General features: G+C 38.3%; 1 protein-coding gene across 1 annotated transcript; it reads right to left on the bottom strand.

Annotated features, from left to right (window-relative positions):
• Nucleotides 1-509: 509 nt before the first annotated feature.
• Nucleotides 510-27,633, bottom strand: uts2r (urotensin 2 receptor). The gene is made up of 4 exons (XM_077550777.1): nucleotides 27,188-27,633; nucleotides 24,204-24,928; nucleotides 20,684-21,062; nucleotides 510-2,848 (listed from the first exon to the last, which is right to left on the bottom strand). Exons 2-3 carry the CDS (start codon nucleotides 24,915-24,917, stop codon nucleotides 20,685-20,687), a joined length of 1,092 nt encoding a protein of 363 aa, XP_077406903.1. The 5' UTR covers nucleotides 24,918-24,928; nucleotides 27,188-27,633; the 3' UTR covers nucleotides 510-2,848; nucleotide 20,684.
• Between the last annotated feature and the right edge of the window lie 242 nt (nucleotides 27,634-27,875).

The raw sequence follows: 27,875 nt of genomic DNA, 5'->3' as shown, positions 1-27,875 counted from the left end.
TTTCTCCTGAGGAAACAACCGTTAATTATGCATCACCATGGCAGTGTTTTCAGCTTGTCTTGTGTCACTCAGTGAGTAAATCAATACACGTAACAGCTTGATGCACACCTGGAATCGTGCCTGTAGGATTTGCTCTCCTTTTGGTAGGAAACAAAGTCATAGTGATCAAGATGACACCAAATTCGAACAGACTGAAAGAAAATACTCAGTAAAAGCTCTAGTGGCTACGATGTATTTGATAAATAACCTAAAACATTCCGTTTTGAATGTTGATTGTTATTGTAAAGGCATCCAAGAACAAACACAGAACATATGCAGATTCAACACGATTTTATTTAACACCATCTGACATAGCTTATTTTTGTATTTTACCACCAAAATACAATTGCATAAATGTAATTTCATGTACTAGTTTTCAGGCCATTTTATTTTATTTTATTATAGCTATACTAACAAAACAATGCTTCATATTTAACAAAAACATTAGTGGAATCCTTTGACATAAAAAATATTACTATGTTTATTTCATAGTAATATAGAATGAAAACTTGTGCTGGTTGTGTTTTTGGTTTTATGCACCTTTCTGTCTTTGGTACAGAGGGCAAAACATGAAAAAAAAAATACTCATACAATATTATATTACAAATACTATTGTTGTAATATTACAAGAAAACAATTATTTTGTGCAATGGTATTGAAAGAAAAGTCTCATATACAACTTCTTTCTCACAATACTGCAAAGTGTTATTTCTCATTTATTCTTGTAATTTTATGACATGTACCTCATCATTTTTTTCCCTTTTGATTGTGTCCAAATCTTTTTTTCCCCAATGCAAAATGAATGAACCATCAAAGCCACCGATGCTGTATGAGATATACAGTTCCATATAAAATTGTAGGATATGACGGCCATTGTTATTTTTAGCAGCTTTAACATCAGCAGGGCTAAACTCAACTAAAGTGTTCATTTCATACAGATACAGAATTTTCCCAAGACATAATTTTGTTGAAATTAAGTATATACAATACCCAACAGCATTAGGCATGCAGTGTAAAATTTGTATATTTTTAAATGAGGCATACTATGGAAAATTGACTTATTAATTTGCATTAAAAATACTTAAATCTTTAGTTTCTGAACATCTTTGTGACTGAACTGCTTTGTGCTAATTACTAATATCAAATAACAAACACCCACCCTCTCTGAGTTTTTCAGATCAGCAAGGCTGATGAGAGTTCCAGGGTTAATACTGTATATCTCTTCGACTTGGTGGCTAAAGCACGGAAGTAAGCAGAGCTGTTACAACAATCTAGCATTAGCCAAAAGAGATATTACTTTGCTAATAATGTTCAGAGAAGTTGCCAATATGGACGTGGGGATTATTTGTGTTTGGTGATGCCACTCACGCCACTACACTAATTGGCAAGTATTAAGCCCTTTTCACACTGCATTTCGCAGGGCTCAGCATGCTGTCAACAAATCCATTCATTACGTATGTGCTGAGGGGCGGGGACCACGGAATGGAGCGTTGCTGGGTGGCATTGAGTGGCGCGGAGTTGTGACGTCAGTCAAGTGCCTCGAATTGAAGGAGAACCAACGGAGTTGTCGGAGTGATTTAGTTATTTTTGGGTAACAGTATAAGCTATCTAAGTTCCCGCCGAGTCATTAGCCATTTTCTCTGCTGCTTGTGTCCTCCTCCTTCTTAAAATGAACGATACATCTTGTCGAGATGCAGTTTAAAGAGTGTCAAAATCTAAATTTTTTACTTCCTGGTAGGCTTGCTATGTCAGCACTTCCAAATATGGGCATGCTGGAAACCGGTAATTTCTTATTGCAGAGTGACACCGTAACACTGAGCAAGTGCAGTGTGAAAAGGGCATAAGGGGAGATGGCAGGGACACGGTGGTGAGATCAAGAAGTCATGTCGGTGTGAGTGAAAACATTTTTTAATATTGAACTGTGTTAACAAAGAAATACTAGGGCCACAATGAAAAGAATATGGTTAGAATTTTACAAGAAAAAATATGTTTTATTATGAAAACCAAAACACAAAATTAATAACACAATAATATAGTATGCTCCCAAAAAATAGACATAATTTCATAATCTAACCACATTAGCCAATCAAACGATCTCAAATGTTAATGAGAGGTGTAAAAGTGAACTTTTTCGTTTCAGTGAGAAGCTTGACATTCACTAGCACAACACATCCATTCTCTTAAAACTTTTTGCGTAGCGTTTTCTTGGGATTTGTATGATATACTTATCAGAGTTTGTCTTTTCAACACTGCTGGCGGACCTAGCAAACATGCAATCCTATTAATCACTAAAAACTAGGCATACACATTTTAATCTCCAGATTTGTCCTCAACAAAGATGAATAAAGACAAATGAACAGTGGTTGGGATACTGTATGTATGCTTGATGTTTAGGTGGTACTGCACTTATCTAATAATCGTGCATTTTAGCCAGAAGAATCCACTCATAGCATGGCACTGAATAGCACTGAATTAGCCTCAATAACCTAATCACAATTTTTTTGACACCTACTCATGCAGACATATTGCATAACGAGGAGCACAGATGGTTTACTTCTTTAGCATAAAGGTCATTCCTATGTTCATTCGTGGGGAAAATGAGCACAACTATGAATGTGAATTGTTTGTTTAGCACACAGGTTCGAAAAGCTTAATCTCACAGCATCTAGAATAACATCTGTTGGTGTGCACACACATTTGTCATGTTTCCTCTTGTTCTGTCGATTTGGTAGAGACGACCAGTTCATTTGAATGCCATTTACATGCGGGTCTTTGGTCCTTTTCTTCATTCAGCACAACTCGGGGAGATCTGTCAAGGACAGAGAATACATTATAGTATATTCATGTAGCGTTAGTACAACATTTGAAGACTGTGTTGTCATTGGAAAAAAAAAAGTATGTTGTATTAGGAGCACTACAATACTACTATGAGAAGTGCATGAAATATGTTGAGACTCTTGAAATAATTCATGTACTACACTTCATAAAAGTCACAATTTCATGACAATACAATTCAATTTTTAGGAGAATATATAATTATAGCAGATACAGAATAATAGGAGAAATTTTTGTATATTTGGCATTATTTTTTTTTCTCCCAACATGACGTGATTTTTTTCTTGTAATATTACTACACTCAAAAAGGGATCGACCCAACTTTTTGGTTCATTTATTTAATTTCTTGGGTTATTTATTTAACCCCAATATTTGGGTTGATCCCTTTTTTACCCCAAATAACCCCCCTAAAATTGGGTCAATCCCGTTTTGACTCTATTTAGATTATTTTTATAACAACTTTTTGGGTTATGTATTAAACCCAAAACCACTTTTTGCGTTATGTATTAAACCCAAAAAGTTGAATAAACCACAAAACAACTTTTTTTGGGGGAGGGAGGGTGACAAATCATAATTTTTGGAAGGAGGGCGGTGGTGTTGTGGGTTATTCATTTGACCCAACATTTTGGGTTATTTAAAAATTAATAAATCACCAAAACAAACCTTTTTTAAAATTGTTTTGGACAAAACAATACAAAACAACCTTTTTTTTGCTAGGGTTTGGCACGAAAAGTTGTGTATGTCCCTTTCCCCCCACGTTTGGGTTATTTTTTTTTTTTACACAATTGAGTCTAGAGTGTATGTATGCATCTATCGAAATGCAATTGGGTAAAATCATTTTGACCCAACTTTTTGGAGTATTTTTTATGATTTTATTTTTTTTACAAACTAACCCAACATTCTGGGTTGTTTTGCACAACACAACCCAGACAGTTAGATCAAATTGACCTTATTATTGGATACGTCCATTTCTGACCTCTTTTTAATAAGTAGGTAGGTAGGTCGGTAGGTATGTAAAGTAGGTCATAACTTAAACTTTGGCTGCCATGGACCACAGGCAGGAGCAAGTAATAATTTAAGTGATCGCCTCCTCCAGACTCACCATATCTCAATGTGGAACATGATACTCTAAATACAATTTGCACATTAACATCTACAAGGAGTCCTTTAGGCTAAACAGAGAGGGAGCTAATAGTGCACAAGCATTGATTTTTGTCACAACTCATCAACCACGATGTATCTATGTGTTTTTGTGGTCTGAATGAAAATCATTACATGAAGACATGCATATAAATCAGCATTATACCAAAGTGCTGGGTATGTGTAGATAAATCTGGGGAGCAACTACCGTGTGATTTTGTATATTTAGATAGCAATGCTGGCTATGTCACTAACTGTAGCGGTTAATATAATATATTGGTGATTAGAGCAGTGCTATACAGAGCTGTGTACAATATATTGTGACACTAAGTAATTAATTTGAAACATTTTTGTGTTCTTAGTATTAATTAGTTGCTTTTTGAGGAAAAATGTGTAGTGTTAGAGTAAAGAAGCAGAAGTGTTAGTTAGTTCTTAGGATGTTTTTTTTAATCTTAACAAAATATAGATGGAAAAGTCTCTAGTTAGGGAAAATGAATGGATGAATTTTTAAACAATGTCTTCTACCAATTAAAAGATAGTGAAAAAGATACTCCACGCTTCATTTAAAAAAAAAAAAGAAGTAATGTAACAAAATATATTTCTTTATTAAGGACAATGTACTGTATGCATGACATTCTGATTCAATTTCAGATCCTAGACTCACTACTTGACAATATAGGTTGTAATTTTGGTGGGGAAAAATATGATCCTTTAAGCACTAAAAATAGAATACACTAAAGTTGGACCAGAATGATGAAGTACAGCATGGATCATTAAGGCTGACGTGCATTAATATAATCCCAAAAATAGTTGTCCTGTGTGTCGGTATTCTTCGGTAGAACCTGACACGTGTCCCTGTACAGTGTACATTGTTTAGTTTGTGTCATATCGTCAAAATCCAAAACATGCACACACGAGTGCCAGTTGTAAGTTTTTATTGCTGCTAGATATATTTAAACTCGTGATCTAAAATTGTTAGAGGACATTCTTATTTTAGTCCAATAGATTTTTAATCTCCATGGTAACCAAACAAGCTGTGCATAACTTTAACCATAAAGAAAAACATGTACCATTACAGCCATACATTTTGAAGTTGTTTGGTCACAGTGCAGGAAGAAGACGACACTTGAAAGTGCGTTGGGTGATTGCTGTCTTGTGATTTGGGCCACTTTTTCCATTCAACTTTTGTAACTCTAATGGTAGTACAGTATGCTTAACATGAGTGTTAGTCTGTATTAATGCGTGTTTATCCTCCTCTCCTTTCCAAAACAGTTAAGCAGCATGTGAAGGTTGGGGGGGCTTCGGTTAGTGGTTGTCCTCCTTGTCCCCTGTTGAGCCAGGCTTAAATAGCACGGAGCAGAAAATAGAAAGCCCAATGACTGGCAGCCACTGGCCGTCAGTGGTCTTGTTCATTGGACACCTGTTAACTTGAGATTGCAGTGCATTTTGGTTGACCGCGTGCCCTTTCCACTGATGTCTCTCCTTCATTACCACACGACCACTCCCACTTCTCATTCGCGCCACCGTCCTGTCTCAAAAGTGACAGTCAAATGTCCCAGTTATCGCCCACATGGCAGCATCAGTCAATGAGGTGCATATTTTCCCCTATGTGCAAAGGCCTCGTAATCAAGGAGTCGCGAGAGGGTAGGAGCAGTTCTCAGTGTGCCGACAAAGGGAGGGTTCAATTACTGAGGGTTGTTTTATCACACCATGATGAACAGTTGAGGTCACAGACTCTCACTAAAGACATCAATGTCACGCAAACATAACATTTGGAACGATGTACTGTATTTGGGTGAACTGAAATTGCACATACAGGTATATATCTATATATCTATATTCAAGTCTGAATATGGGTCTTCCAACCCTTACAGACTGAGCTACCACTGCTCCAGTGTGTTCCATTTGTGCCGATTTCTAACAATACTGACATTGTGAGGCACTAACCATGCGCAAAAAAAACAACAGAGATCAGAAGAAGCTCTCCATGTGCACTAGCTAGAATGTGGCATAGGCTTTGTTCAGAAAGAGAACAAAGTAAAATGACATGTGCGTCACAGGGTTGTCCTTGATGCAACAAGGGATTGCATTTCTTATGACTTCAGTTCATCCATAGTTAATGTGAAGATACTGTACGTGCTTATATATTGTATGAAGTCATCATTTTTTGACTCTGGTTTTTCTGGTCTTCTATCCTGTTTTTTTCTGCCGCAATTTTTATAAAAAAAAGAAAAAGAAAATGAAAAAAAAGAAGGCCTTCACTTAGAAGTTAATATTGTTCTGTGACCATGCCTGTAACACAAAACGCTTATATACTTACTAACACCTTCATACTACCTTTGGTGAGCAAAAAACAAGAATGGTTGGAGGAATATGTACAATATGAATTCACATGTATAACGGAAGTAATGGTGCTCCACAAGGTTCAATTCTGGGGCCTCTGCTGTTTTCATTGTATCTACCTTTGGGTTCCATCTTAAAGTGGAACATCTCTTGACAATAATAAGTTAAATATATGTGACCTCACCAGTATAAACATGACTTTCTGATTAATATTACATTTGTGGAATAAGTTATGAAGCAAAATCCAGCCATTTTTATCCATCTTGCTGTCGACTGAAGATGACCGTAATGTTGCTCAGGGCTCAGGCAACGATCAATCACAGCTCACATTTTTTCTGAAGCTGAGCTCTGATTGGCTCACCTGTTTTTTTAAAGTTGAGCTGTGATTGGTTGTTACCTGAGACCTGAGCAACTTTGAGGTCATCTTCAGTCGACAGCAAGTGGCAAAATGGCCGCCCGTGAGATGGATGAAAACGGACGGATTTTGCTGCTTAACTCATATTCCACTAACACAATATTAACCAGAATACATTATTTAGAGCAGTGGGGCTGCATAGAACATGTAGTCAAAAAAAATTGGGGGGTTGACTTCGCCTTTAAGAAAACAGTGGTTGTTGTTTACTTGGCTACTCTCCTTGTTTATTTTGTTCATCAGTACCTCCAAAAAGGTTAACTCATTTGCTCCCAAAAACGTATAAATACATAGTATTTTAAATATTACCATGCTCCCAAAGACATATTTATATGTTTATTATTATTATTATTTTTTACATATAGAAGGCTTTGATGCAATCTCTGAACTGAAGACGGTTGAAGCAATGGTAGTTATAACAAAAACGGCCAGCAGGTGGCAGCAGTGTAAGAGATCGACCAGGGCCATGTTCCAAAAAGTTCTTTCCCCACTGTTTTAAACAGATTTGTGAATAGTGATGAAACTTAGCTATATTCTAATGCTAATTGCTACAAAATGAAAACAGATAGAAATATACATTTTTTTCCTGATGAAAGAAGAGACTCTAATCTTGTTTTTATAGCAATAGAACAGAATACTCTGTGGGCCTTGCAAAATTAGTCAAAATACAGTAAAACTGCCAGGAGCGAAGGGGGTTGCTTCAGTGAAAATGGCTGGGAGTGAATGAGTTAAGGTTTAAAAGGGAGATTATCCCATAACATGACTGACATATAATATCCAACAGCAGCCCTTGACCTTTTAACAACCTTGTTTGAACATGCTAAAGAGATTGCTATCTTACAACCTGTGCGTGCATAAATCTGTCTCTGTCGCAGTCATAGGTGACCTTGATAACAAACAACATGAAATGCAGATTTTATGTAAACTAATGCTTATATTTTTGTCTAAAGCTTAGCGTGTTACTTGCCTGCTGCACTCCTTAATTTAACATTCGCATCTACTCTTTCTGTCTTTTAACTTATACACTTTTTAGTCCTCTGCAACTGTGCTTGCATGATTGCTTTCCCCTTGGCTATTTGTGTCAAGGTGCAGGCCAACGGTGTTGGCATGTTTATGCCCACATGTCAAATTTCACTTGACTAAAAGCAATCAAGAGTGGACGAGATTTGCGAGATCGCTACGATTACTTCAGAGAGGTATTGATCTCGAACAAAAGAGCCCTAATTTCCAGGATTAAGAGACTAAAATCAGACTCAAATGCAGCGCTGCCCCATTCATGCTTTGTAACGCGTATTGATCCTCTGCAGCTGAAGGTTAGTGGTTTTGCTGCACTATTTTCACACTCAATAAAGTACACAAAAGCCATATGATCTTGGGGAAAATAAGCAGGATTAGGGACAGAAATCACAGACGTCAGATGCAGGAGATAAGCGGCACAAGGAAATCATTTATTTAGTTTCTTTAAACACTGATCTGATAACTTTTATCAACCGTGGTTGTCTTGCAAGATAAAGTTTCCAATTTGATTACATTTCTTATAATCTGATTAAATTCCTCATTTGTCATTCTGTTCAGTTGTAGCAATTTCAGTTTCTGGTTGTGATATGACACTAGTTGAATCTGTGAAACGATTACACACAAATAGACTGAGCTTTTTCCCCCCCATATTGTATGCTTTATATATATATTTACTTTTTAGGGTGTGTATCTCTCCAAGAAAAGACTCAATTCATGGGGTGAAATACAATTCAAGGACGGTTCGTTTTAAAGTGGAACTAATTGATTTGGTTCAATTCAGTGCATGGAATTCTGATTCGCTACGGCTCAGTTCAAGAAGGTAAGATGCAATGAGTTTCTCATTGTCATATTACACTATGATGAATGAAGTTGTCAGTATTGTGGATGTGGCATTTCCCTATAGTATTGAAGGAGTGTGCATTTTTCAAATGAATGACGATTCCATACGTTTTGATTTGATGCTCCTCCTAATACATATGTATATACATATATATATATATATATATATATATATGAAGGGAACTCCACTGTAATCTAACTTTTAGTTAAGTAGAGACTTACATTGTAAATTGTGATTAGATATGCTACATTAAAAATGTAGAATGTGAACCATGCAGACTTTAATGGCCAGAGAGGCTCTAGGAAAGGCCAAAGTATTATATCAAAAATTATACTATTAAAATAACTTAAGAGCGAGAGTACTTTTTGAAGCGTATCGGTAAATATATTTACCGTGTGGCTCAGAAAACTTGGTGTAATTAACTGAAATGTCAATTTGTGACAACTATTGGCACATTGAAACAACATTCAAATCTGCCATTATTGATTTTTTCCTTTACATTCAGCCGGATGCTGAGACACACCAGTCAGATTAACTGGAATCTGAATTATACGGTCTGAGAGTAAGACTAGCTTTGCACAGGATACAGTGCTGGCAGGTATTGCAAGATATGTGCAGGCAATCTATCCCACTGCAATGGGAACCCACTCAGCCATGCCAACTTTGGATTATGATTCATAGTGATCCAGAGTAATCTTAAATTTCTTGGCTGCCTCCTCCTCAGTTTCTGAATCAGATTTTGCAAGGAACATTGCCTGTTGTTTCAGTTCACTGATCCTGGGTCATTCTTTCCTGTTTCACCGGTTAATTGAGACGACTTCTCACTTCAGTGCTTCAGATTTGGGAACCCTTTTATTTTGTGGGATCCTTCTGATCTTTTTTCTTGTTGGTATGTCTTCACTAAGTGAGTCTTATTTTTGTTTATGTGCAGTTTGCTGGCATTTCAACTCATTTCGAAGTTCTTCTGGTGCTCCGTAGATTCACTTATATTCAAAGTAAACAACTTCAAACTCCACTTGTCATTGATAAAGTGAACCATGACATCAAAATATGTCATCGTAACAGAAGACAAGATATACAATGTTCACAATTCAGTGAAATTTGTATCATTATTACATCCATCCATTTTCTACGGCTGTTCAGGGTCACAGATGAGATGAACGTATCCCAGTCGACGTAAATTAAAAATGTCCAATTAAAGACCCGGTTCTTGATGTTATGTAAGCTGTGTTATTGACTTTGTACAGTTACTTGATGAAGTTTGAAAGTAGCACAAGGCTGATTTTTCTTCTTCTTCTCTGCCTGATCTGTTAAATAACATTATTAATGTCACCATCTTGAAAACAGAAGCAACCAACCAAGCAATAACTTGTGAATATGAACTGTGGCAATTTTCTTAATTTGTGAAACAAAGAGTTGATCATTAGCATTATTGTGAATGTTATTAGTGCTATGATTCATTTAGGGTTTCTTACACATTTAATCCCCAAGGTTTATCCTAAAATAATAAAACATGATGGCTAGATGAACGACAACTGCATCATTAATGTTTACTGTAATATCCAAATTACCTAAATGTGGATGTGTTAACTTTATTCCTCATAGATCAAGGAAAATGAGAAAGACATGCAATCTACTCAAAATAACAATAACCATGTTGTGTGCCAAAAATTATTACAATTACACTTCTTTAGGTGAACTAATGAATACACACACACTCGCACGCACACACGCACGCACACACGCACATTCACGTACTCACCCACATACAAAAAAAAAAAAGAAAAAAAAAGGAGAGCAATGATGATGACATGTCAAATCGGTAAAATTACCGTATGAACAATACCGAGCTCTCCAGGAAAAACAAACAAAAAAAAACAATTACACTTCAAGCCGCAAGCCACACATCTCATTACATCAGCTGCTATACCACATCATCAGTCGAGGATGTGGTCAAAGTTACACGATCTTTCTCGTGGATCCACACACTGACACAAAACCAAATAAGGAGCCGACATATTGGATGACCCTGCTGCCGCTTTGAAGCGTTCAACAGCCTGATAGCCAGACCCCGAGCCAAAATGTGAGCTAGCCTGCTAGCTAGCTAGTTGGCTCGCGGTGCAGTGGTTGAGCAGTCCAGTTTGCCACTGCCTCATCCGTACGTCAACACACAGACATTTTGTGGCTAACTGCCATGCTTGGGAAATAAATAATTTGCCTACTTTTTATCTTTTGTTCTGAAAATCATAAACTCAGCATCTGTCAACTGTTAGCATCAATCGCTTCTCTCCCTCAAACATCTGCCAGTTGTTTTGATTCACCCTTTGCACATGTCCCATCTTGCCTTGTGTCTTCTAACTTGATTCCAATGGCTAATTCATTTATCTGGGCTAAAATGAAGATTGGCAAGATGTTTATGAAATGTCATAAAACTTGGCAAAAACATTAGCATATAGCTGTGATTGCTGGAGGTATTAATGGATTTATCTAGCGATACAGTCTGGGTGTTGATATCTTCATTTGCAATAATCTACATCATCGGCGAGTTAATTCCGTAATCTGACGATGTAATTTAATTTCCGAGGATATTGACAATGAAAGGCCATGCAGCCTCAGCAGGTAGAGATGCAAGCTGCGCTTTCAATTACGAATTAAGGGCGTTTATTGTTGATGGTCCTGCAGTTTATTTGGCAGATGATTACATAAACAGAGCAAATTATAATTTGGTCGTTTCAAATTGCAGCTCTTCAATTACTTACCTGAAAGGCAATTCAGCAGTGGTCAGAAAAAGTAAACAACTTTGTAATATATGATGCAGCCATTATAGATGAGAACCAAAAACGAAAACATCTTGGCATGTCAAACAAAAACCTTTTATGACATCCATCACTTTCTACAACACTTATCCTGTTTAGAGAGTAGACTCTGGACTAGTCATCAGCATTTGTGATAATCATCTTCAAAACTGGACTACTTTGTTTTCTGATATCTTTTTTTTCATCATCTGTGCCAGAAACAATAATCTACAATTTGCTCCGTTGACCATGAATTAGATTTATATTAGGTTTCACATTAAATAGAATATTAATTACCCATTGGTGTGATTTTAGTTCATTATGTAAAAAAATAAAATAAAATAAAATGAAAAAACGTTCAAAAAAAAAAGTAAGTTAGGTAGTTTCTGATGGGGAAGCAGTGAGTTTTTAAATTAGCCTTAATGCATTTGGGATTTCTGATTCGCATAAGGGGGGGAGAGTTGGAATATATACAAGTGAATGACTAGTCCCGTGAGAGTTTTCTATTTGTATTATTTGACTTAGCACACTAATTAATAATGTGGCCAGAGTGGTCACAAAATGCAAATAATCTGTGAGAACCATATTAAAGAAACATTTATTTAAAGGATGCCAAATTGCTTGCTTTTCTTTATTCATCCTTGTTGTTACAATCCTCGCCACTTCAAGGCCAAATGTTGTCTTCGGTTTCAGTCTCCATGCCTTAAGGCTTAAGTGTTTTATGAGGTTAAAAGTTCTATTCTTGGTGCCGTCTTCGAGATGGGTTCGGGCTCTATTGATCACCGCTGCCTTTTGAAATCGCTTGTCAAAAGTGGAAAAGAGAGAGTGGCACAAACTTTCCAAATCCATCCAATGTCAGAAATATCCTGAGGGTGATTTCACTTCCACTAGTAAAAAATAAAAAAGTCAAGCTGCATTTTTTTTTTTACTTGAAAAAAGTAATATATTTTACCTTATTTTTTCAACATTACCATAATGGGTGTGATCATGACTGCCAGCCTCCTCTGCTTGATGCATCTTAGCAGATTTAAATTCACATTTAGAGTGGTTTTAAAGCCACAATTTTAAGTATAGCTTTAATGTATATTTTAATGTTCCACTCCAAGGGCTGTATCTGCTATTGTGATTGCAGTGGTGTTGAATAACACTTCATCATATCATCGTATCATACACTATACAGAGTGCAACACTATTCTGTTGCAAATTTTTATGTATTTTTATGAACCTATAATTTGTGGTGTTTTTCTTTTCTTTTTTTCTTAAAATAGTATCTTACCTTTAATCCAGTTAATATATTTTCTTATTTTGAATAAGCAAAAAAAAAAAAAATCTATCTTTATCAATATCTGCTGATAGAAATACGGTACTTAAATTGTGATAAATTTTTCAGCTGTATCGCCCACCCTATTTTCCAGCTTCACGGTGTTGTGATTAATAGATAACAGTTAAACATGTATTCTTTTGCATTTCCATTTACTTTGAACAAAGACTCAGGTTCAGCTAGGATAGGCTTGTACGACCCTGATGAGGACAAGCATTAAAGAAAACGGATTGATGGAAATTGTGGTTGTGTTTGAGAAAATATTGCAAGCGCATGAGCGAGCTTTTTTGTGAGAGAAGCTTGTTATTGATGGTGCAGCTGGTAGAAGACTTTGATTTATTGGTCCAGATTAGGCCAGAGAGTGAGCATCTTTCAGTAAACACAATGTGAAGGCCTTGTGATTTACAGTGATGGACGACACTCATGTTCCATGATTACAAGAGCAACAATTCCCCTTAGGATATGACACAATCTTGACTTTTTGTGAAGGACCCGCACACAGTCAGTTAGAAACAAATAAAAATAACACATGTATCATCCTTATTTACATCCATTCGAGTCTTCAATATACAATCAAACATGTTTCTGTGGCTGGAAATGTCACTAATAAGGTCTCGATGTTGTCCACTATTGGTCAGCAAAACCCTCATGTTATCCCACCAACTCCAATACCTCAAAGACAAGCTCCTCAGTCTCCATTCCTTCAGTCACAACCCGCCCAAGCAATATGAAAACAACAATGACTACCTTTCAGTGCCCCTATTTTTTCCAGCTGTTTAAAGGTACAGTCAGTGATCCCTAACGCCATCTAGTGGTGAACTAATAATTAATTCATTTTAAAAACCGACTGTTTATGTCAATAGCATGCAAAGAAATTATGTATCGCCTAAATGGTTTTTTTTTTGTGTATAATCGTAGTTCTCATAATCAATAATTATTTTAGATGGCTGTAGTCTCACCTTTGCGAATGTAGTTATTGCATCAAGTGTCGGAACCAATGGGTCGACCGCTTTTTACCTTCCACAGGTGGTCATCACTGACTCGTACACCCGTCTCTTGTCACCTTCTGCTTTGCTCTGGCTAGCTTTTACTAGCTGCCAAGTTGATGCTAATTTTCTCTTTTCTTTTTAAGAATTGGTGGAATGTGGTCTCTCTGAGCCACCGTAGCGTGCTTGCTCCTGTGTGCTTCTAAATGCTATTCTTTGACTACTAGATGGCGCAAAGGACTACACACTGGGGCTTTAATGTCCATGTCCTGTTTATTTTTTGGGTTACACACCCAGGGGATCACTGAAGGAGTATTTGGGAACGGGAAAATGCCTGCGGCTCAGACCACAAACAATATAACTAGTTGGTCAGGTTGTCACTGCCACAAATTCGGCCAAAATGGTTAAAATAACCTATGATCTACAAAATTCCTTCAACAATGGTTCACTTGACAATGTAAAGATGAATCATGCCAATCCATTGTGTGTGTCATCATAATTTTCAAAAAAATAAATAAATCAAGTCCACACTGTAGAAGACAACGCAATCCTTTCTGGGCACTTAAAGTATTAAGGTGATGACACCCTGATCCATTCTGCCCATGCTTTTTGGCAGCACCAACCACCGACGACTGCTAATGGACATGAAAATAATGATTCTTCTCAATGGCTCCCACCCTTACCTCATCTCAACAGAAAAAGCATCTACAATTCTACATCAAAGTTTAGTTCCAAAGTGGATGTATACATTTTTTTTGATTCTCAGCGCAACCCCATTTCCAAGATGGCCACGCCCATGAAAACATGCTCTGCCTTGCAGAAAAGGAGATTCAGAGATTGATAGAAGGCTCAGAAACTACTTAAGCAGTTCTTTAGCTTTGTTTCCAGTGCATGTTAGCAAAAGTGGATGTTATACTGCATATTTCATGAACTATTGATATTGCAATTTCAAAAGAAAAAAGAAATATCTGTTGAGCCAAGAGTACGGGAAGCACGAGGATGTAAAAGGCTGCTGTCACGGGGAAAGTGTTTCTTAAGCGATATTCTTCCTTTTAAAAGGTCAGCATCCATCCCTGGTTACCTCAATGTGAAAAATGATACCTATGCAGTTGCACAACATCAATCAGGATGAGCGACAGCACTGCATCGACAATCTTCACGGCTCATCTCGCATGTTTCTGCAAGCAGGTGATGACTTGTGATGGAGGAGACCAGAAATTCAGTTTAAGGGTCCTTCACACCTTAACAGTCTTAAACAACTTCAACTGATGTTTGTCATCCTCCACACACCATTTCCATTATTAGGCAACGATAGTATAGGATAGAAATTTCATATATTCAGGTTGTTTTATAATGCACAAAGCTAACGTTATGTTATGTATGCTATTGTGTTTGTCAAAGCACTTAGTTGAGCTGGATATAAACACGATGTACAGACCAGCAAGCTAGTTTGTTTAACACTGCATTGGAGTGGCAACTGTGTTGGTCTACCATTCACAGGAATGGCACTATTGTCTTTTTTTCGATTCAATTTAAATTTTTAAATTTTAAATTTTAAATTTTAAATTTTAAATTTTAAATTTTAAATTTTAAATTTTAAATTTTAAATTTTAAATTTTAAATTTTAATTTTCTATTTTTTGTTTTTTATTTTTTGTTGAAAATTGACATTTTCTAAAAACACACGTCACTATGTTTTTTTTTAAAATCTAGCCTAAAAAGAAGGAAAATAACAGATGTGATACCACCATTTTTGCAATCCCCATTCTTTTTACATCATTCTTTTTTCCCACCATTTATACAACAGAAGTCACTCTTACTTTCCAAAGTTTCCAAATCTGTCAAAAGCACCCAAGGAACACCAGCTACTTTGCTTTAAGCCATTTAGGTATTAGGCAATGGGAGAAAAGTTAAAGTTCTGAAGAGATTCTCGCCACGTTTCCTTTGCTCGGAAAGTCAGTGGATACACTTTGATTTACATTGATGATGTAAAATACTCAGTTTATGCGGTTGTACTCTGCAGCATTAGTCGCGAAGTACAAGATATAGATTTGGGTAACCTGTAATGACCAATGGGTTGAAAATCTTTAGAAACTTTGCATGGGAAATTTTGTTTTATGGAAAAAGTGCAGATGTACCTGTCAATGTGAGCTTAATATTATCAAAATACATACTGTGCTGACTTATGCACACGCCTGCCCAAACAACATAATAAAAACATAGGAAAGTATAGAAATTAGACAAGGAACACATTAACAATGAAATACTAAATACTAGTACTCAGTATTTAACATTATATTTTTAATTTCTGCATTTTCTGGTCTGGTGTTGTCTCCACATATTTATATGCGATTTGTGTCGGTTGTTTCATGTGTTATGTGAATTTAAATACAGCCATATCCATTATGTGTAATCTGAAACAGGGTCGTTCTATGCCAAATCTCCCAGTGTGTTTAATCAAGCAGATTTTGATTTTATGAAACGGGGTGTAGGTACTTGTTGGTAGTGATGGCACAACACTAAATCTCCATTTTTAGGTCGTACCAGCTCCGGCCCGCTGAATTTAGACATTTTTTTGCAAAAATCCTTATATCACAGGACAAATTGAAATTTGAATATTCATGAAACATTCATCAAATAGCTGAGCCTGGAGGGCTTGGATGCTTTGACTCCCTATTCCTGCTACGCACACACACAAAATTGAATCTCTGAAACATTCAGACGTGAGAGATTACAATTCATGAAAAATGTCACGTAATCCACAAGGTCAATTTCAAGGTTATCTAAAACAAAAGGTCAAAAGGTTACTAAAATATGCATCAATCTTCTAAATAAATGCAGATTTGGAATCCTTGTTGGAATAAATTTGGCCATTCCCGTTTTTTCAAAAATGTCCAAAATTCGTCAGGCCGTAGCTCTCAAACCCGTTTATTATTTAGTGTTGTGCCATCCCTATCAACAAGTTCACCAAGTTTAATTAAAATCAATATCTCATTGGTTAAAATGTTCACATTTTTTGGGGGTGATTTGGCATGAAACGACCAACAATTTGGGTTAGTTTTAAATAATCTAAGCTGTTTTAAGAATGTATATGTAAGCACGAAATCTGCAGAAGAAACAAAGTCTAACAAATTAAATTGGGCACTTTTTGAGAGACTACATGCTCTTTACACATTGGCAAGAGAACTTCAATTACCATTTCTAGCTCCCAAAATGGGTCAAGTCAATGTAATCATCTCGGAAGATCAATAAGCCTTTCACAATCATGAAAAGGGTTATTCCATGCATGTCCAGATGACCTTTACAGGGTTGACCTCTAATTTAGTCTGTCAGACCTCTAATTCAGACTGTTAGAAGACAGGAGTCCCGCTACGATTACGTTTGTCAGTCAAAACTGCAACAAGAAGATGACAACCAATTAAAGTTCATCGTCTGTTCTTTAACATGCTCGTCACAGATGGGGATTTCTTGAAGGTATAGCGCTGACGTTAGCATCTCTGGTCATGCGATTAATGCAGTTTTAGCTCGACTAAAGGAATGCCTTTCTTTTATGAATTTCCACTTCCTTACATTGTTCATTCCCTTCCCTTATCTGAGGTGAAACCCGAAAGATGCCAGATACTGCGTAATCCCATGTATGGAGAACTTGAAAAGTGGAGCAATTAATCACTGTTACGCAACATGTTTTCATGTCTAATTGCTCGCTTTGTGAATTTTTTTCTCCCTAGACACCGCCCCTTATTAAATATGTATGGCGTTGCTATTGTTACTGAGACAGCATTTAAATAGTGTCCTAAACCTACGTCTTCATCGATTATAATAGTTCCATTCATATTAATATGGCCATTTAATGATCATCTTAGTCACTTGAGAGGGACTTCTCATCCTTTGTACGCACACACAGCATGGGATAATTGAACTAGCGCAAAAGGGGATTACAATTTAGCTGCAGTGAATATTAAACAAAACTATAAGGTATGCTGCTGCAAATGCTGTACAGTATTCCTGCCATTTCCTGTGTCCGCTGGCCATTTCCTGCCTTTTGTTACTCTGATCAAGATACTATCAAGCGTCATTATGAGTTAAAGGCACTTTGAAATTGGAAGCCAGGGATCTGTCACTTTGTGGATTCATGTATTTAACCTGTAATATTTTATTAGCACCTTTACGGTCCACTTGAGAATTCAGTGGTAAAACTGCTGCACTCTTGAGACTCACAATAAAATCATCAAAGGAAAAGGCACAGAGTAACAAAACAGCGAGTTCCTAATCATTTTCAAAAAGGGAAGCAGACTATTCACAAATGACTGACTCTAAGGCTGTCAGTGTTACCCAAGAGACCATTTATTTTTGTTGATAAGAAAATGAATAATGAATAAAATGTCAGTGCAAAACACTACTTTTATGCTATATGGTTTAGGAGTCAGTTATGGATTTTTAATACAGTGATAATGACAATATTTTCATTTGGAAGGTTCACACAAAGAAATCTATATACCGGTCGTCCATCTTTGATACATTTTCCCTTCAACCATCATTTAACAATGGACACATTTCCACCATCAGAGCATCTCCAATTGACAATTCTGAAAATCCCAGCAGTCTAGACACTGTATTCTGATTTTAATCCTTATCAGAGGGTTGCCATATTGACCATTACCGCCAACTGCTGACTGAAATTGACATCAAAACTAAACTGCCTTCGGGCTCGCATTGCAAACATCACATGACCAAACCTAGGTGAGCCACGACGAATGGCCTTAACTGTGTGTTGCCCACTATTCAACATGTTTCAAATTTGCGTCCCTGATCGTATTTCAAATTGGGAAATCAAAGTTAATCTTCAAATTTAGCTCAGCTATCAGTATGTGTATAGCCTGTGTTACTTTCTACAATGAGTTGCATTCAGGGTTCTGTGGTCATCACCACGTTTCATGAAACACGAGTGCCTAATGATTCTACAGCTAATAAAAAAAATCCCAGTGTAAATATCCTCATCAATTCACCCTTGACTTTGCCACTGAGCTGGTGAACTGAACAATTGACTCTGGTCCTATCACAATGCTTCTCTGCTGAGAGTTGTGTTTTAATTTGGAGAGCTATAAGGGGTGTGATTGCACGAGAACAAATACAAGTAGCTATTCCCTGTTCCTGTGGTTTAAGGTAGGTATCAGTACACGCTATTCCAAGGTACAGAGTACAGCAATAACTGTCGCTGTACAACCATCGGTACTGATAGTATAGACATAGAAACCATAGCATGAAACAGCGTGAACCAACCAATGGCACTTCAAAGTTATTTCAATATGACAGTATTACAACCAAATGGTTTTGTGTAGCAAGCCGATATACATTTCAAATCTCAGCTCTCACACATTATCTAAGTCGTCCATAGGTGTGAATGTTGTTTGTTTGTGAGACCATTTGGCTGGCGCCCAGTCCAGGATGTACCCACCAGTGGCTCAAAGTGAGCTGGGAAAGGCTCCAGCTCAGCCGTGACGCTAACGAGGACAATCGCGATAGGAAATGGATGTCTATGTGTGTGCACATTCCACCACGCCGCACTACAATAAATTTTTTAAGTTTCCTCTGAAGGGAAACATTTGCAACGGACATCTAAAATTAGTATGAGAGTGTTGCGTGTGTGAGAGCCCATCCTGAATTATGTCCCTGACGGCCTCTCATAAAATACCCACATTGACGCATGCATCAATTCAGACAAAATACTTGCTTACTTATACTCCTGCATTGAAAAAGGGGAAAAAAAAGTCTGTGTTCTTTGAATAAATGGAGGCACTTAGATTCACTTTGGGTACCATAAAAATGGCATTTAGTCTCTTACAGTCTCATACATTAGAATTACTATTATAGTGATTGTTGCAATTTAGAACCTAGTGACATTTAAGTTTAAACCAAAGGTCAAACAATCTGTTTCAAGACACTTTATTTATACAAATTTTAACTTTCTAATCAGTTTTCCAAATGAGAAACAAAGTAACAGGGTCAAATGCCATCATAAATCATTACCCAGATAGCAAAATGTGAATAAATCAATGTTGAAACATAGTTCAGCTTAAGTATTGAATATACGTTGAGATCTAAAGTTTAAATTGTACAGAAAGCGCAAGGTTGATAAAATGTTGAGTCAACGTTTGCTTTTCAACCATAAATCACACAATATCAATGTTGGTTCAACCACCATCTAAATCCGAATCTACATGCATATTTTGGTGGATTTTATATTGAATTCCAAAGTTTAAATTATATAGAAAGCACAAGGTTGATAAAATATTGAGTCAACGTTTGCTTTTCAACCATAAATCACACAATATCAATGTCGATTTAACCATCATCTAAATTAGGTTAATTTTTTTAGGTGACAAGTAAGGACCGCCCAAATGAAAAAAAAAAACACTGTATGCAAAGCTTAATAAGCGGTTTTGCAATGCAGTATGCAGGTCAATTTTTTGTATTTTGTGCCTTATTGATTCATCGTCATTTTGTGCCACTTTCAATCGCAAAACTGAGAATCAGACACTGAGACAACTCTTAAAAGAAAGTAGAAAAAGAAGATCCACCAAGACAGTTTCAAAAAAGCTTCACTAGCTCTGTGCTACTAATGCAGAAGCAGCTAGCTAGCAACAGTTTCAACTGGCTACTAGTGCGCCCAAATATGCTGTGGAGTCGCTCCTAAGAATAAGCTACATTTCTGACAAGTATCACACTCACGAAGGCATGACAAGAAAAGATGGAGAAGCCATGCTAAATGCTAAGCTAACCTAAGATTGGCACGGCTAGTGGGTTTAACTGGAGAGAGAATCATACACGCTAAAGACTGGAGGACTGGAACCAGAATTAACTTTTATAGTGGTGGTAGGTTAGAAAGTTTCTCTTCAAATGAAGTCACTGATTTGCAAAACTGCTCCGCAAAGGAAAAATATATACACGTGCCTACCTCACAAGCTGCTGTTGTGGGCACGCAAGGAGGCCGTGTGCGTGAGCATGAAACTCTCTGTACACTGCTGACTGCTTGCCGATGGCGACCTGCGTGGCGAGCGTTGTACACGGCTCCTCCTGTCAAAAAAACTTCCAGCTGACCAGGATCGGTTGTGCTTCCTCAAGTACTCCTTGTAGTTCTTGGTGAGCAGTGTGTATAGGAATGGGTTGATGCAGCTGTTGGAGTACGTCAGACATGTCGTCAGGTAATTGATGTTGCGCTTGGCTGTGGAGGACAGGGGCAGTGACGGATGGTACTGACCCAGGAGTTGCCATATCCAAAAAGGCAAGAAACATGCCCAAAAGAGGAGCACGATGGTGAAAATCAGGTAGAGAACCTTTGGAGAAAGGAGAAACTGTTTAAGATAAATATATCACTGACAGCTTTGCTTACATAATACATACATATTATTTACTAAGGTTTTTACATAACATAACACACACTCAGATATTATACGCCTGTTCCCCAGAATCACCCTTCAAAAGCCCCCCCTCTGTACTTATGTAATATATATTCCCCCGATTTGCTGGTATCCATTACATCTGGTTGCACTTTAGCGAGTGCATGTTTTTAAGGACAGTCTTACTATATATTATTATATGACATGGTCTTTTTCACCGCTTTGATCAATCTCCTCTACCTGCACGCTCTCCTGTTTTGAAGAGACGGTGTCAGATGGGCGCACACATGGCCTCATCATAAGCATATGCGCACTATAACATTTTGCAGTGTAAAGTGTGAGCGAAAGCTACTATTGCCTGGTCATTTAGTCCACACAGAGAGTATGAATAACACTTTTTTTTGTTTTTCTTTTGAGCAGAACCATCATGGCTGAAAGTTGACGCAATTTTACACCTGTTGGGACTATGTCTAAGTATTGGCACAGGTAGTATAAATAGCTGAATTTCATTGAGGTGCAGGCTGACAGATTTTGAGCTCTGCGGATGTCATCATACATAGTATATATATATATATATATATATATATATATATATATCCATCCATCCATCCATCCATTTTCTTTTACCGCTTGTCCTCACAAGGGTCGCGGGGGTTGCTGGAGCCTATCCCAGCTGGCTTCGGGCAGTAGGCCGTATATATATATATATATATAAAGACCCTTTTGAAAAATTTGAATATCCTCAAAAAGTTGAATAATTTCCATAATTCCTTCCAAAAAGTAAAACTTTCAGAGATTACAGATTCATGGCCCACAATTTTTTACGTGTTTATTTTTACATAATTTGGGCTTCCAAGCTCATAAAACCCACAAAAACAGGATGTAAAAAAAAAAGAATACTGTGAAAATTACCGCGGATACTTCCAAGTATTTTGCATGGTAGCAAAAAAAGGATGGAGGGATGGTATTTTCAAATAAGTATATCAAGGCAGTCGTTAAGGCAAATAGATTCCCAACCATCTACTGAAGAGTGACATATCGTTGTGAAAATATCATCCATTCAGCCTAGTTTTTCCCCCCACCGTGCAAAACACTGGGAAGTATACGTTGTGATTTCTTCATAGTACGGTATTCTAATTTTTTGAAATCCAGTTTTCTTGTGTTTTGTGAGCTGGAAGCCCAAATGATGTAAAAAACCCAAAAACAAATAAATACTTGCACTTAAATTATGGGCCCTGAATCTATAATCTGTAAACATTTTCTCTTTGAAGCACACATACAGTATCAAAGCATCCCCCCCACAACTTTAAACAGTTTCCATGTGTTTCAGTAACATGCCAGTCCTCACATGGTTATGTCAAAACCGCAGAAACAAAGAACTGGACAATGCTGAGTCTCATAACAGAGCTAGGTCGTTGCGGTGATGGCTCCAAGTAGCCAAGTGCGTGAAGAAAAAAAGCAAGACGCATAAGGATTTTCAGCAGCTTCCCCTTTAAGGTGGCTTAGCCCAGCTGACAGTCATGGGTGGAGAAACTTGGCATTGGGATGGTCTTATGTAAATTAGGTCTGATGTTTAATTTCATACTTGATGGGTGGGCAAGCACTCCAGACGAGTCCAAAGCCAAATATACAGTAAGCAATAAAAAACTCAAATTTTCCAAATGATTTGAAATCTGTTAAAATTGCAATATGCGTGCCAGCATTCACGTCACACTCCACTTATCCTCTAAATATTGTCAAAAAACAAACAAACAAACAGTTTGTGGTGTGCTATGAAATGCTGCTGTAAGACATTTTTTATCTGACACTAATGATGTAGAATATACCATTTCTAGTGTGATTTTCTTTTTATAGTTGCAGTATCTTGGAATGTATTTGTTTTTATAGGATATAGTGGCAATGGGTGTGACATCTAATTTTTATAGCGTGGATGTTTACAGCTTCTCTGCAATTTGGCCAGTGTCCTTATGCTTTTCCTAATTCTGGATTGTGATTGTGAAGCTGATGGTCTCATCAAGGCCACTCAGATGGCTTCCTGCTACGTGCCGCATGTGCTCTTTTGTGTGCTCTTATCATGTGTGCGCTTGATACGAGTCCATTGACAGTGACGTCTGTTGCCAATGTGTTTGTGAGAAAGGGCAAGACTGGAGCAAACAGATCAATTCATATTCAAACATAGGCATGTGATGAAGAGGGAAACTGGAAGACAGGTTGCGTTGTTCCTGTGTGAATGAAGCACTGTTCAGGTAGTAGATGGAACGGGTTGGACATTTTTGACCCTAGCAAGTGTTTCAAAGTATAGCACAATATGAAAGGGGCTAAGGAACTGCAAATGTATTTCGACAAATATACACACATATCAGCGAAGTGCACAATCTGCTTCTCAGCACCTCAATCAAATTCCCCCAAATTGCGTTAGGCCACTTGTGCCACAAGTTCTAGTCTACTTTCAGTCACCAAATTGTCAGGTACGTCGTGGATGGGTAAAAGAAAACGCCTTTGATCTGCCATCTGCTAATTTGCCAAACGCAGTAAACTAGACGTGCACTGCCATGCAAATCAAGTCTTCGAGTGCACGTGCGGTGTTTACGAAGATAACGCCTTAGTGTTACAGTAACACTCCATTACATACTGTATAAGCCGTGCTTCCAAAGTAGCAGCCGTAGTTAACGTCGGCTTGTTTACATTGCATGTTTCGTACAGTGTGCATTAGTGAGCTGTATGGCTATGGCCAGAAATTCATTGGCGGTAGGGACACATTCAAACAAGGTCACCATGGCCTAAATCAGGGGTAGGGAACCCTGGTCTTGGAGTACCGCTGTCTTGCCTGTTTTTGTTGTTTCCCTCCTAAAACACAGATGATTCAATGATCAGGATCATTATCAGGCTTCTACAGAGCTTGCTGATGAGCTATTCATTTGAATCAGCTACGTTGGAGGAGGGAAACATTAAAAACAGGCAGGACAGTGGTTCACCAGGACCGGAGTTCCCTACCCCTGGCCTAAATGCTAATTCCTACAACAAAACCTAGTGTGTAAGACTTAGAAATAATAATAAATAAGATAGACATCCACTGACCTTCAGATTGGGAAGCTTATTGGTTGTTTTGAAGGTCACTGTCTGTGAAACCCAGTAAGTCCGAGCAAGCTGGATGTAGAGGTAACCAATGATCAGTCCCGGGGCAACAATGCTCGTGCAAAAAAGGAAGGTGATGTAAATCTTATAAGACAGGGATGACAAGGTGGGAAGACACATAGCCTTGTTGCCCACCTTCATTAGCTGAATGCTCACGATCATCGGTAATGTGAGGATAAGCGAAGCCCCCCAAACTAACAAAGCGATGGCTTTTCGATACTTTTTAGACCGTTTCACCGTATCCAATGGTTTGAGCACCGCAAAGTAGCGCTCAGTGCTCATGATGGTCAGAGTGAAGATACTGGCATGCATAGTCAGAAAGTCCATGCTAATAAGGATCCGGCAGCCAATGTCCCCAAAGTACCAGCGCTTTAGGAAGTGTGTGCACACCACGAACGGGATGGTGAGCAGATACAACAGATCTGCCAAAGCTAGGTTGATGATATAAATGTACATTGAGGCTGCGTTCCGCATGGAATGGCACATCACTACAAGGGTGTAGATGTTTCCCAAGACTCCCACAAGAAACATCATGGAAAGAATGGTGCCGATGGCGAAGGTGGCAGCTGGGTCTTCATGAGAGCTCTGAGGGGGTTCGGTGGCATTGGTGCTCCTTTCCACCAGCACTCCTACAGGCTCCATGGACACAGTGGTCATCTCCGTAGATACTACAAGAGAAATACAAGAAGTTAACAAAAAACATTTAGGATCCTCTCATTACTATTAACAAATCCTTGAATTTCTAATACTATTTATCTTTATGGGGGTCATAGCAGGGCCTACCCCAGCTAATTTAGGGCGAATGACGGACTATTGACCATTTGCACCGACGTCACGTGACCACGTGACTGCCCTATGATGGACGGCGGAAGGAAAGGATAGTTGAATGGAAGTGGACATGACCCAGAGCGACATTTGAGTTACTCCTTTGTCTGTCTGTACAACCGATCGCACAGCAAGATATGACCATTTTATAAGATAATCGATTAGATAAAGGACTTTACGCTGTATGAGATTCAATGGTTACAATACAGTCAAGTGGCTCTTTTGCTGTCAGGCGTTCCGTAGGGTGTGTTCCCATAAGGGCTGTGACGTTACGTGCAAAAGGTCAATACCCCCAAACTAATGCCCAGCCAATCACATGGCGTCACTGTTACCGGAACCCCAACCCCACGAAATGGAGAGGGAATCAATCCCGTAAAACTGCAGGGAATTCAGCTACATTTGGACTGTTATGATTAGACAACTACCTGGTATCTTTTTACCCCAAGTGGAGGAGTTCAAGTATCTTGGGGTCTTTTTCCAGAGTAAAGGAAGATTGGGAGGATGACAAGCAGATCGGTGCAGCGTTTGAAGTGATGCGGACTTTGTATCGATCTGTCGAGCTGAAGAAGGAGCTAAGCCAAAAGGTGAAGCTCTTGATTTACCGGTCGATTTATGTTCCTACCCTCACCTACGGTTTTAAGTTTTGGGTCATGACTCAAAGAACAAGATCCCGGATATAAGTGGCCAAAATGATTTTCCTCCAAAGGTTGTCCGGGCTTGCTTTTAGACATAGAGTGAAGAGCTTGGTCATTCGCGTGGGGTTCGGTTGATTTGCTGCTCCTCCACATTGAGAGGAGCCAGATTAGGTGGCTCAAGTGGAGGAGTTGAAGTATCTTGGGGTCTTGTTCACGCGTGATGGAATAACGTGAGATTTACAGGCGGATCGGTGCAGCGTGTGCAGTAATGCGGGCTTTGTATCGATCCGTTGTAGTGAAGATCGGTCAATCTACGTTCCTACCCTCACCTATGGTTACGAACTTTGAGTCATGACGGAAAGAACAAAATCCCGGATCCGAGCGGCCAAAATACAATTCCTGGGAAGCGTGTGGGAAGCGCCATTAAAGATAGGGTGAAGAGCTTGTTCATTCGGGAGAGGCTCAGAATCGAGCTGATGCTCCTGCGCATTGAGAGGAGTCAGATATGGTGGCTCAGACATCTGATTAGGATACCTCCGGGTCACCTCCCTACAGAGATTTTCTAGGCATGTTCCACTGGGAGGTGGCCCCATGGAAGACCCAGGACATGCTGCAGAGACGGCATCTCCCAGCTGGCCTGGGAACGCCTTGGCATCATTCCGGAAGAGCTTGATGAAGTGGCTGGGGAGGTAAGTTTGGGCTTCTCTGAACCCACGTTCAGAGCCCGGATAAGCAGTAGTAAATGGATGAATGCATTTCTGTAATTTTGCTGAAAGTTTTGATGAAAATCTGTGTCTGGATCATGGACATGATCAAATTAGAGTTTTTTTCTGCCAAATATTTTGTGAAACTGCTTGAGTTACTTATTGTTTGTTGCCTTCCTTTGTCTTCAGTAAGTGAGAAGCATCCTCGATTGGGTTGAAATCAGACTATTGAATACTATGACATTGAAAAATGTTCAAAATAATCTGAAGTACGTTATACAGCTTCTATATGTGAGGAGACTAACCTTGGACAACGGCCATTATGAGGAAAGTATAAACTCTTGAGACTTCTAAACCACTTCTGAAAATAGCTTAGGGCTTGAGTTCCAGGTGTGCTTAAAAATTAAACTAAAACACCAGGAGTTACTTGATTCTAGTGCTGTTTTTTTATTTAGCTTTTGTGTTTTAATTGATTTACATTACAGGAAAAATGACATGATGTTAATCCTGATTAAAGTGACCACCCCAGATAATGGATAATATCCTGACAGTGATTAATCTTAGAGTTCTAGATGGTAATATGAACATTAATCGTTATTATCTCGCAGACAGTGCTAAGTGAACTGCTAAATATATTTTACTCAGTCTTTGCTAATTGCTCCAAAGTCTTCAAAATCACTTTGAATGGCTCGTGGACCAATTCTCACCCTGTCACCCTGTGTACCCTTTGAAATCGTAATGAAATGGTAATGCAAGTTAGTACCTGAGTTGTCTTGTTTGAAAGAAGCTTTCAGCACGTTGCAGCACTTCCATCAGCCATGCTTTTGTTGGACTTTTTCCTTCCAAAATTGGCACGTATGTCCAACATTTCACACTCCATAAAAGTAGCAACTACCAGGTGTCCATGAGGTGAAACAAAAGATGAATTAAAAAAGAAAAACTATTTATCCACTTGTCTGGAGGAGCACAAAACAAACAACAAATGATCCGCTGTGACCAAAAATCCAATATCTCTCAATGGTTGTCAGTACAAGGTGTTGATTTAGATCAGTCTTAAGTTCTCTTCCATTGCATTTATCCAGCTTGGCAGCAAAGTTGTGACGTGAAAGGAGCAAGGGAAAACATCCAAGATGTAGAAAAAATTAAAGAGACTTTCAATGAATTGAAGGTGACTGAGACATGGCGATCGCATTTACGCTTCCACCCATCTCGGAGTAGTGCCCCTATGCGAGTGCGTGTGAGTGAGCGAGTGTGAGGGAGAGAGACAGTGAGGGAGGGGAGAGGAGGGGATAGCAAGTGAGGCTCTCTTACTATAAAAATGGGAGGGAGAAAACTGAGATGATGTGGCAATGGTGAGGTATGCAGAAAATGCGCTCACATACTGATGTATAGCATTGTAACACTGGCACAAATATCCAAAAAAACAAATGTAACCAGGATGAATTGTTCTC

The sequence above is a fragment of the Vanacampus margaritifer genome, chromosome 18 (genome assembly GCF_051991255.1).
Source record: "Vanacampus margaritifer isolate UIUO_Vmar chromosome 18, RoL_Vmar_1.0, whole genome shotgun sequence".
Classification (NCBI taxonomy): Eukaryota; Metazoa; Chordata; class Actinopteri; order Syngnathiformes; family Syngnathidae; genus Vanacampus; species Vanacampus margaritifer.
Note: the sequence above shows the minus strand (reverse complement) of the source record. Positions and strands in the feature narration are given on the sequence as shown.

Coding starts and splice junctions, on each gene's coding strand:
- uts2r (XM_077550777.1), bottom strand. CDS start 24,917: ATGACCACTGTGTCCATGGAGCCTGTAGGAGTGCTGGTGGAAAGGAGC. Junction 21,063..24,203: donor ATAAGCTTCCCAATCTGAAG/GTCAGTGGATGT, acceptor CTTTCTCCAAAG/GTTCTCTACCTGATTTTCAC.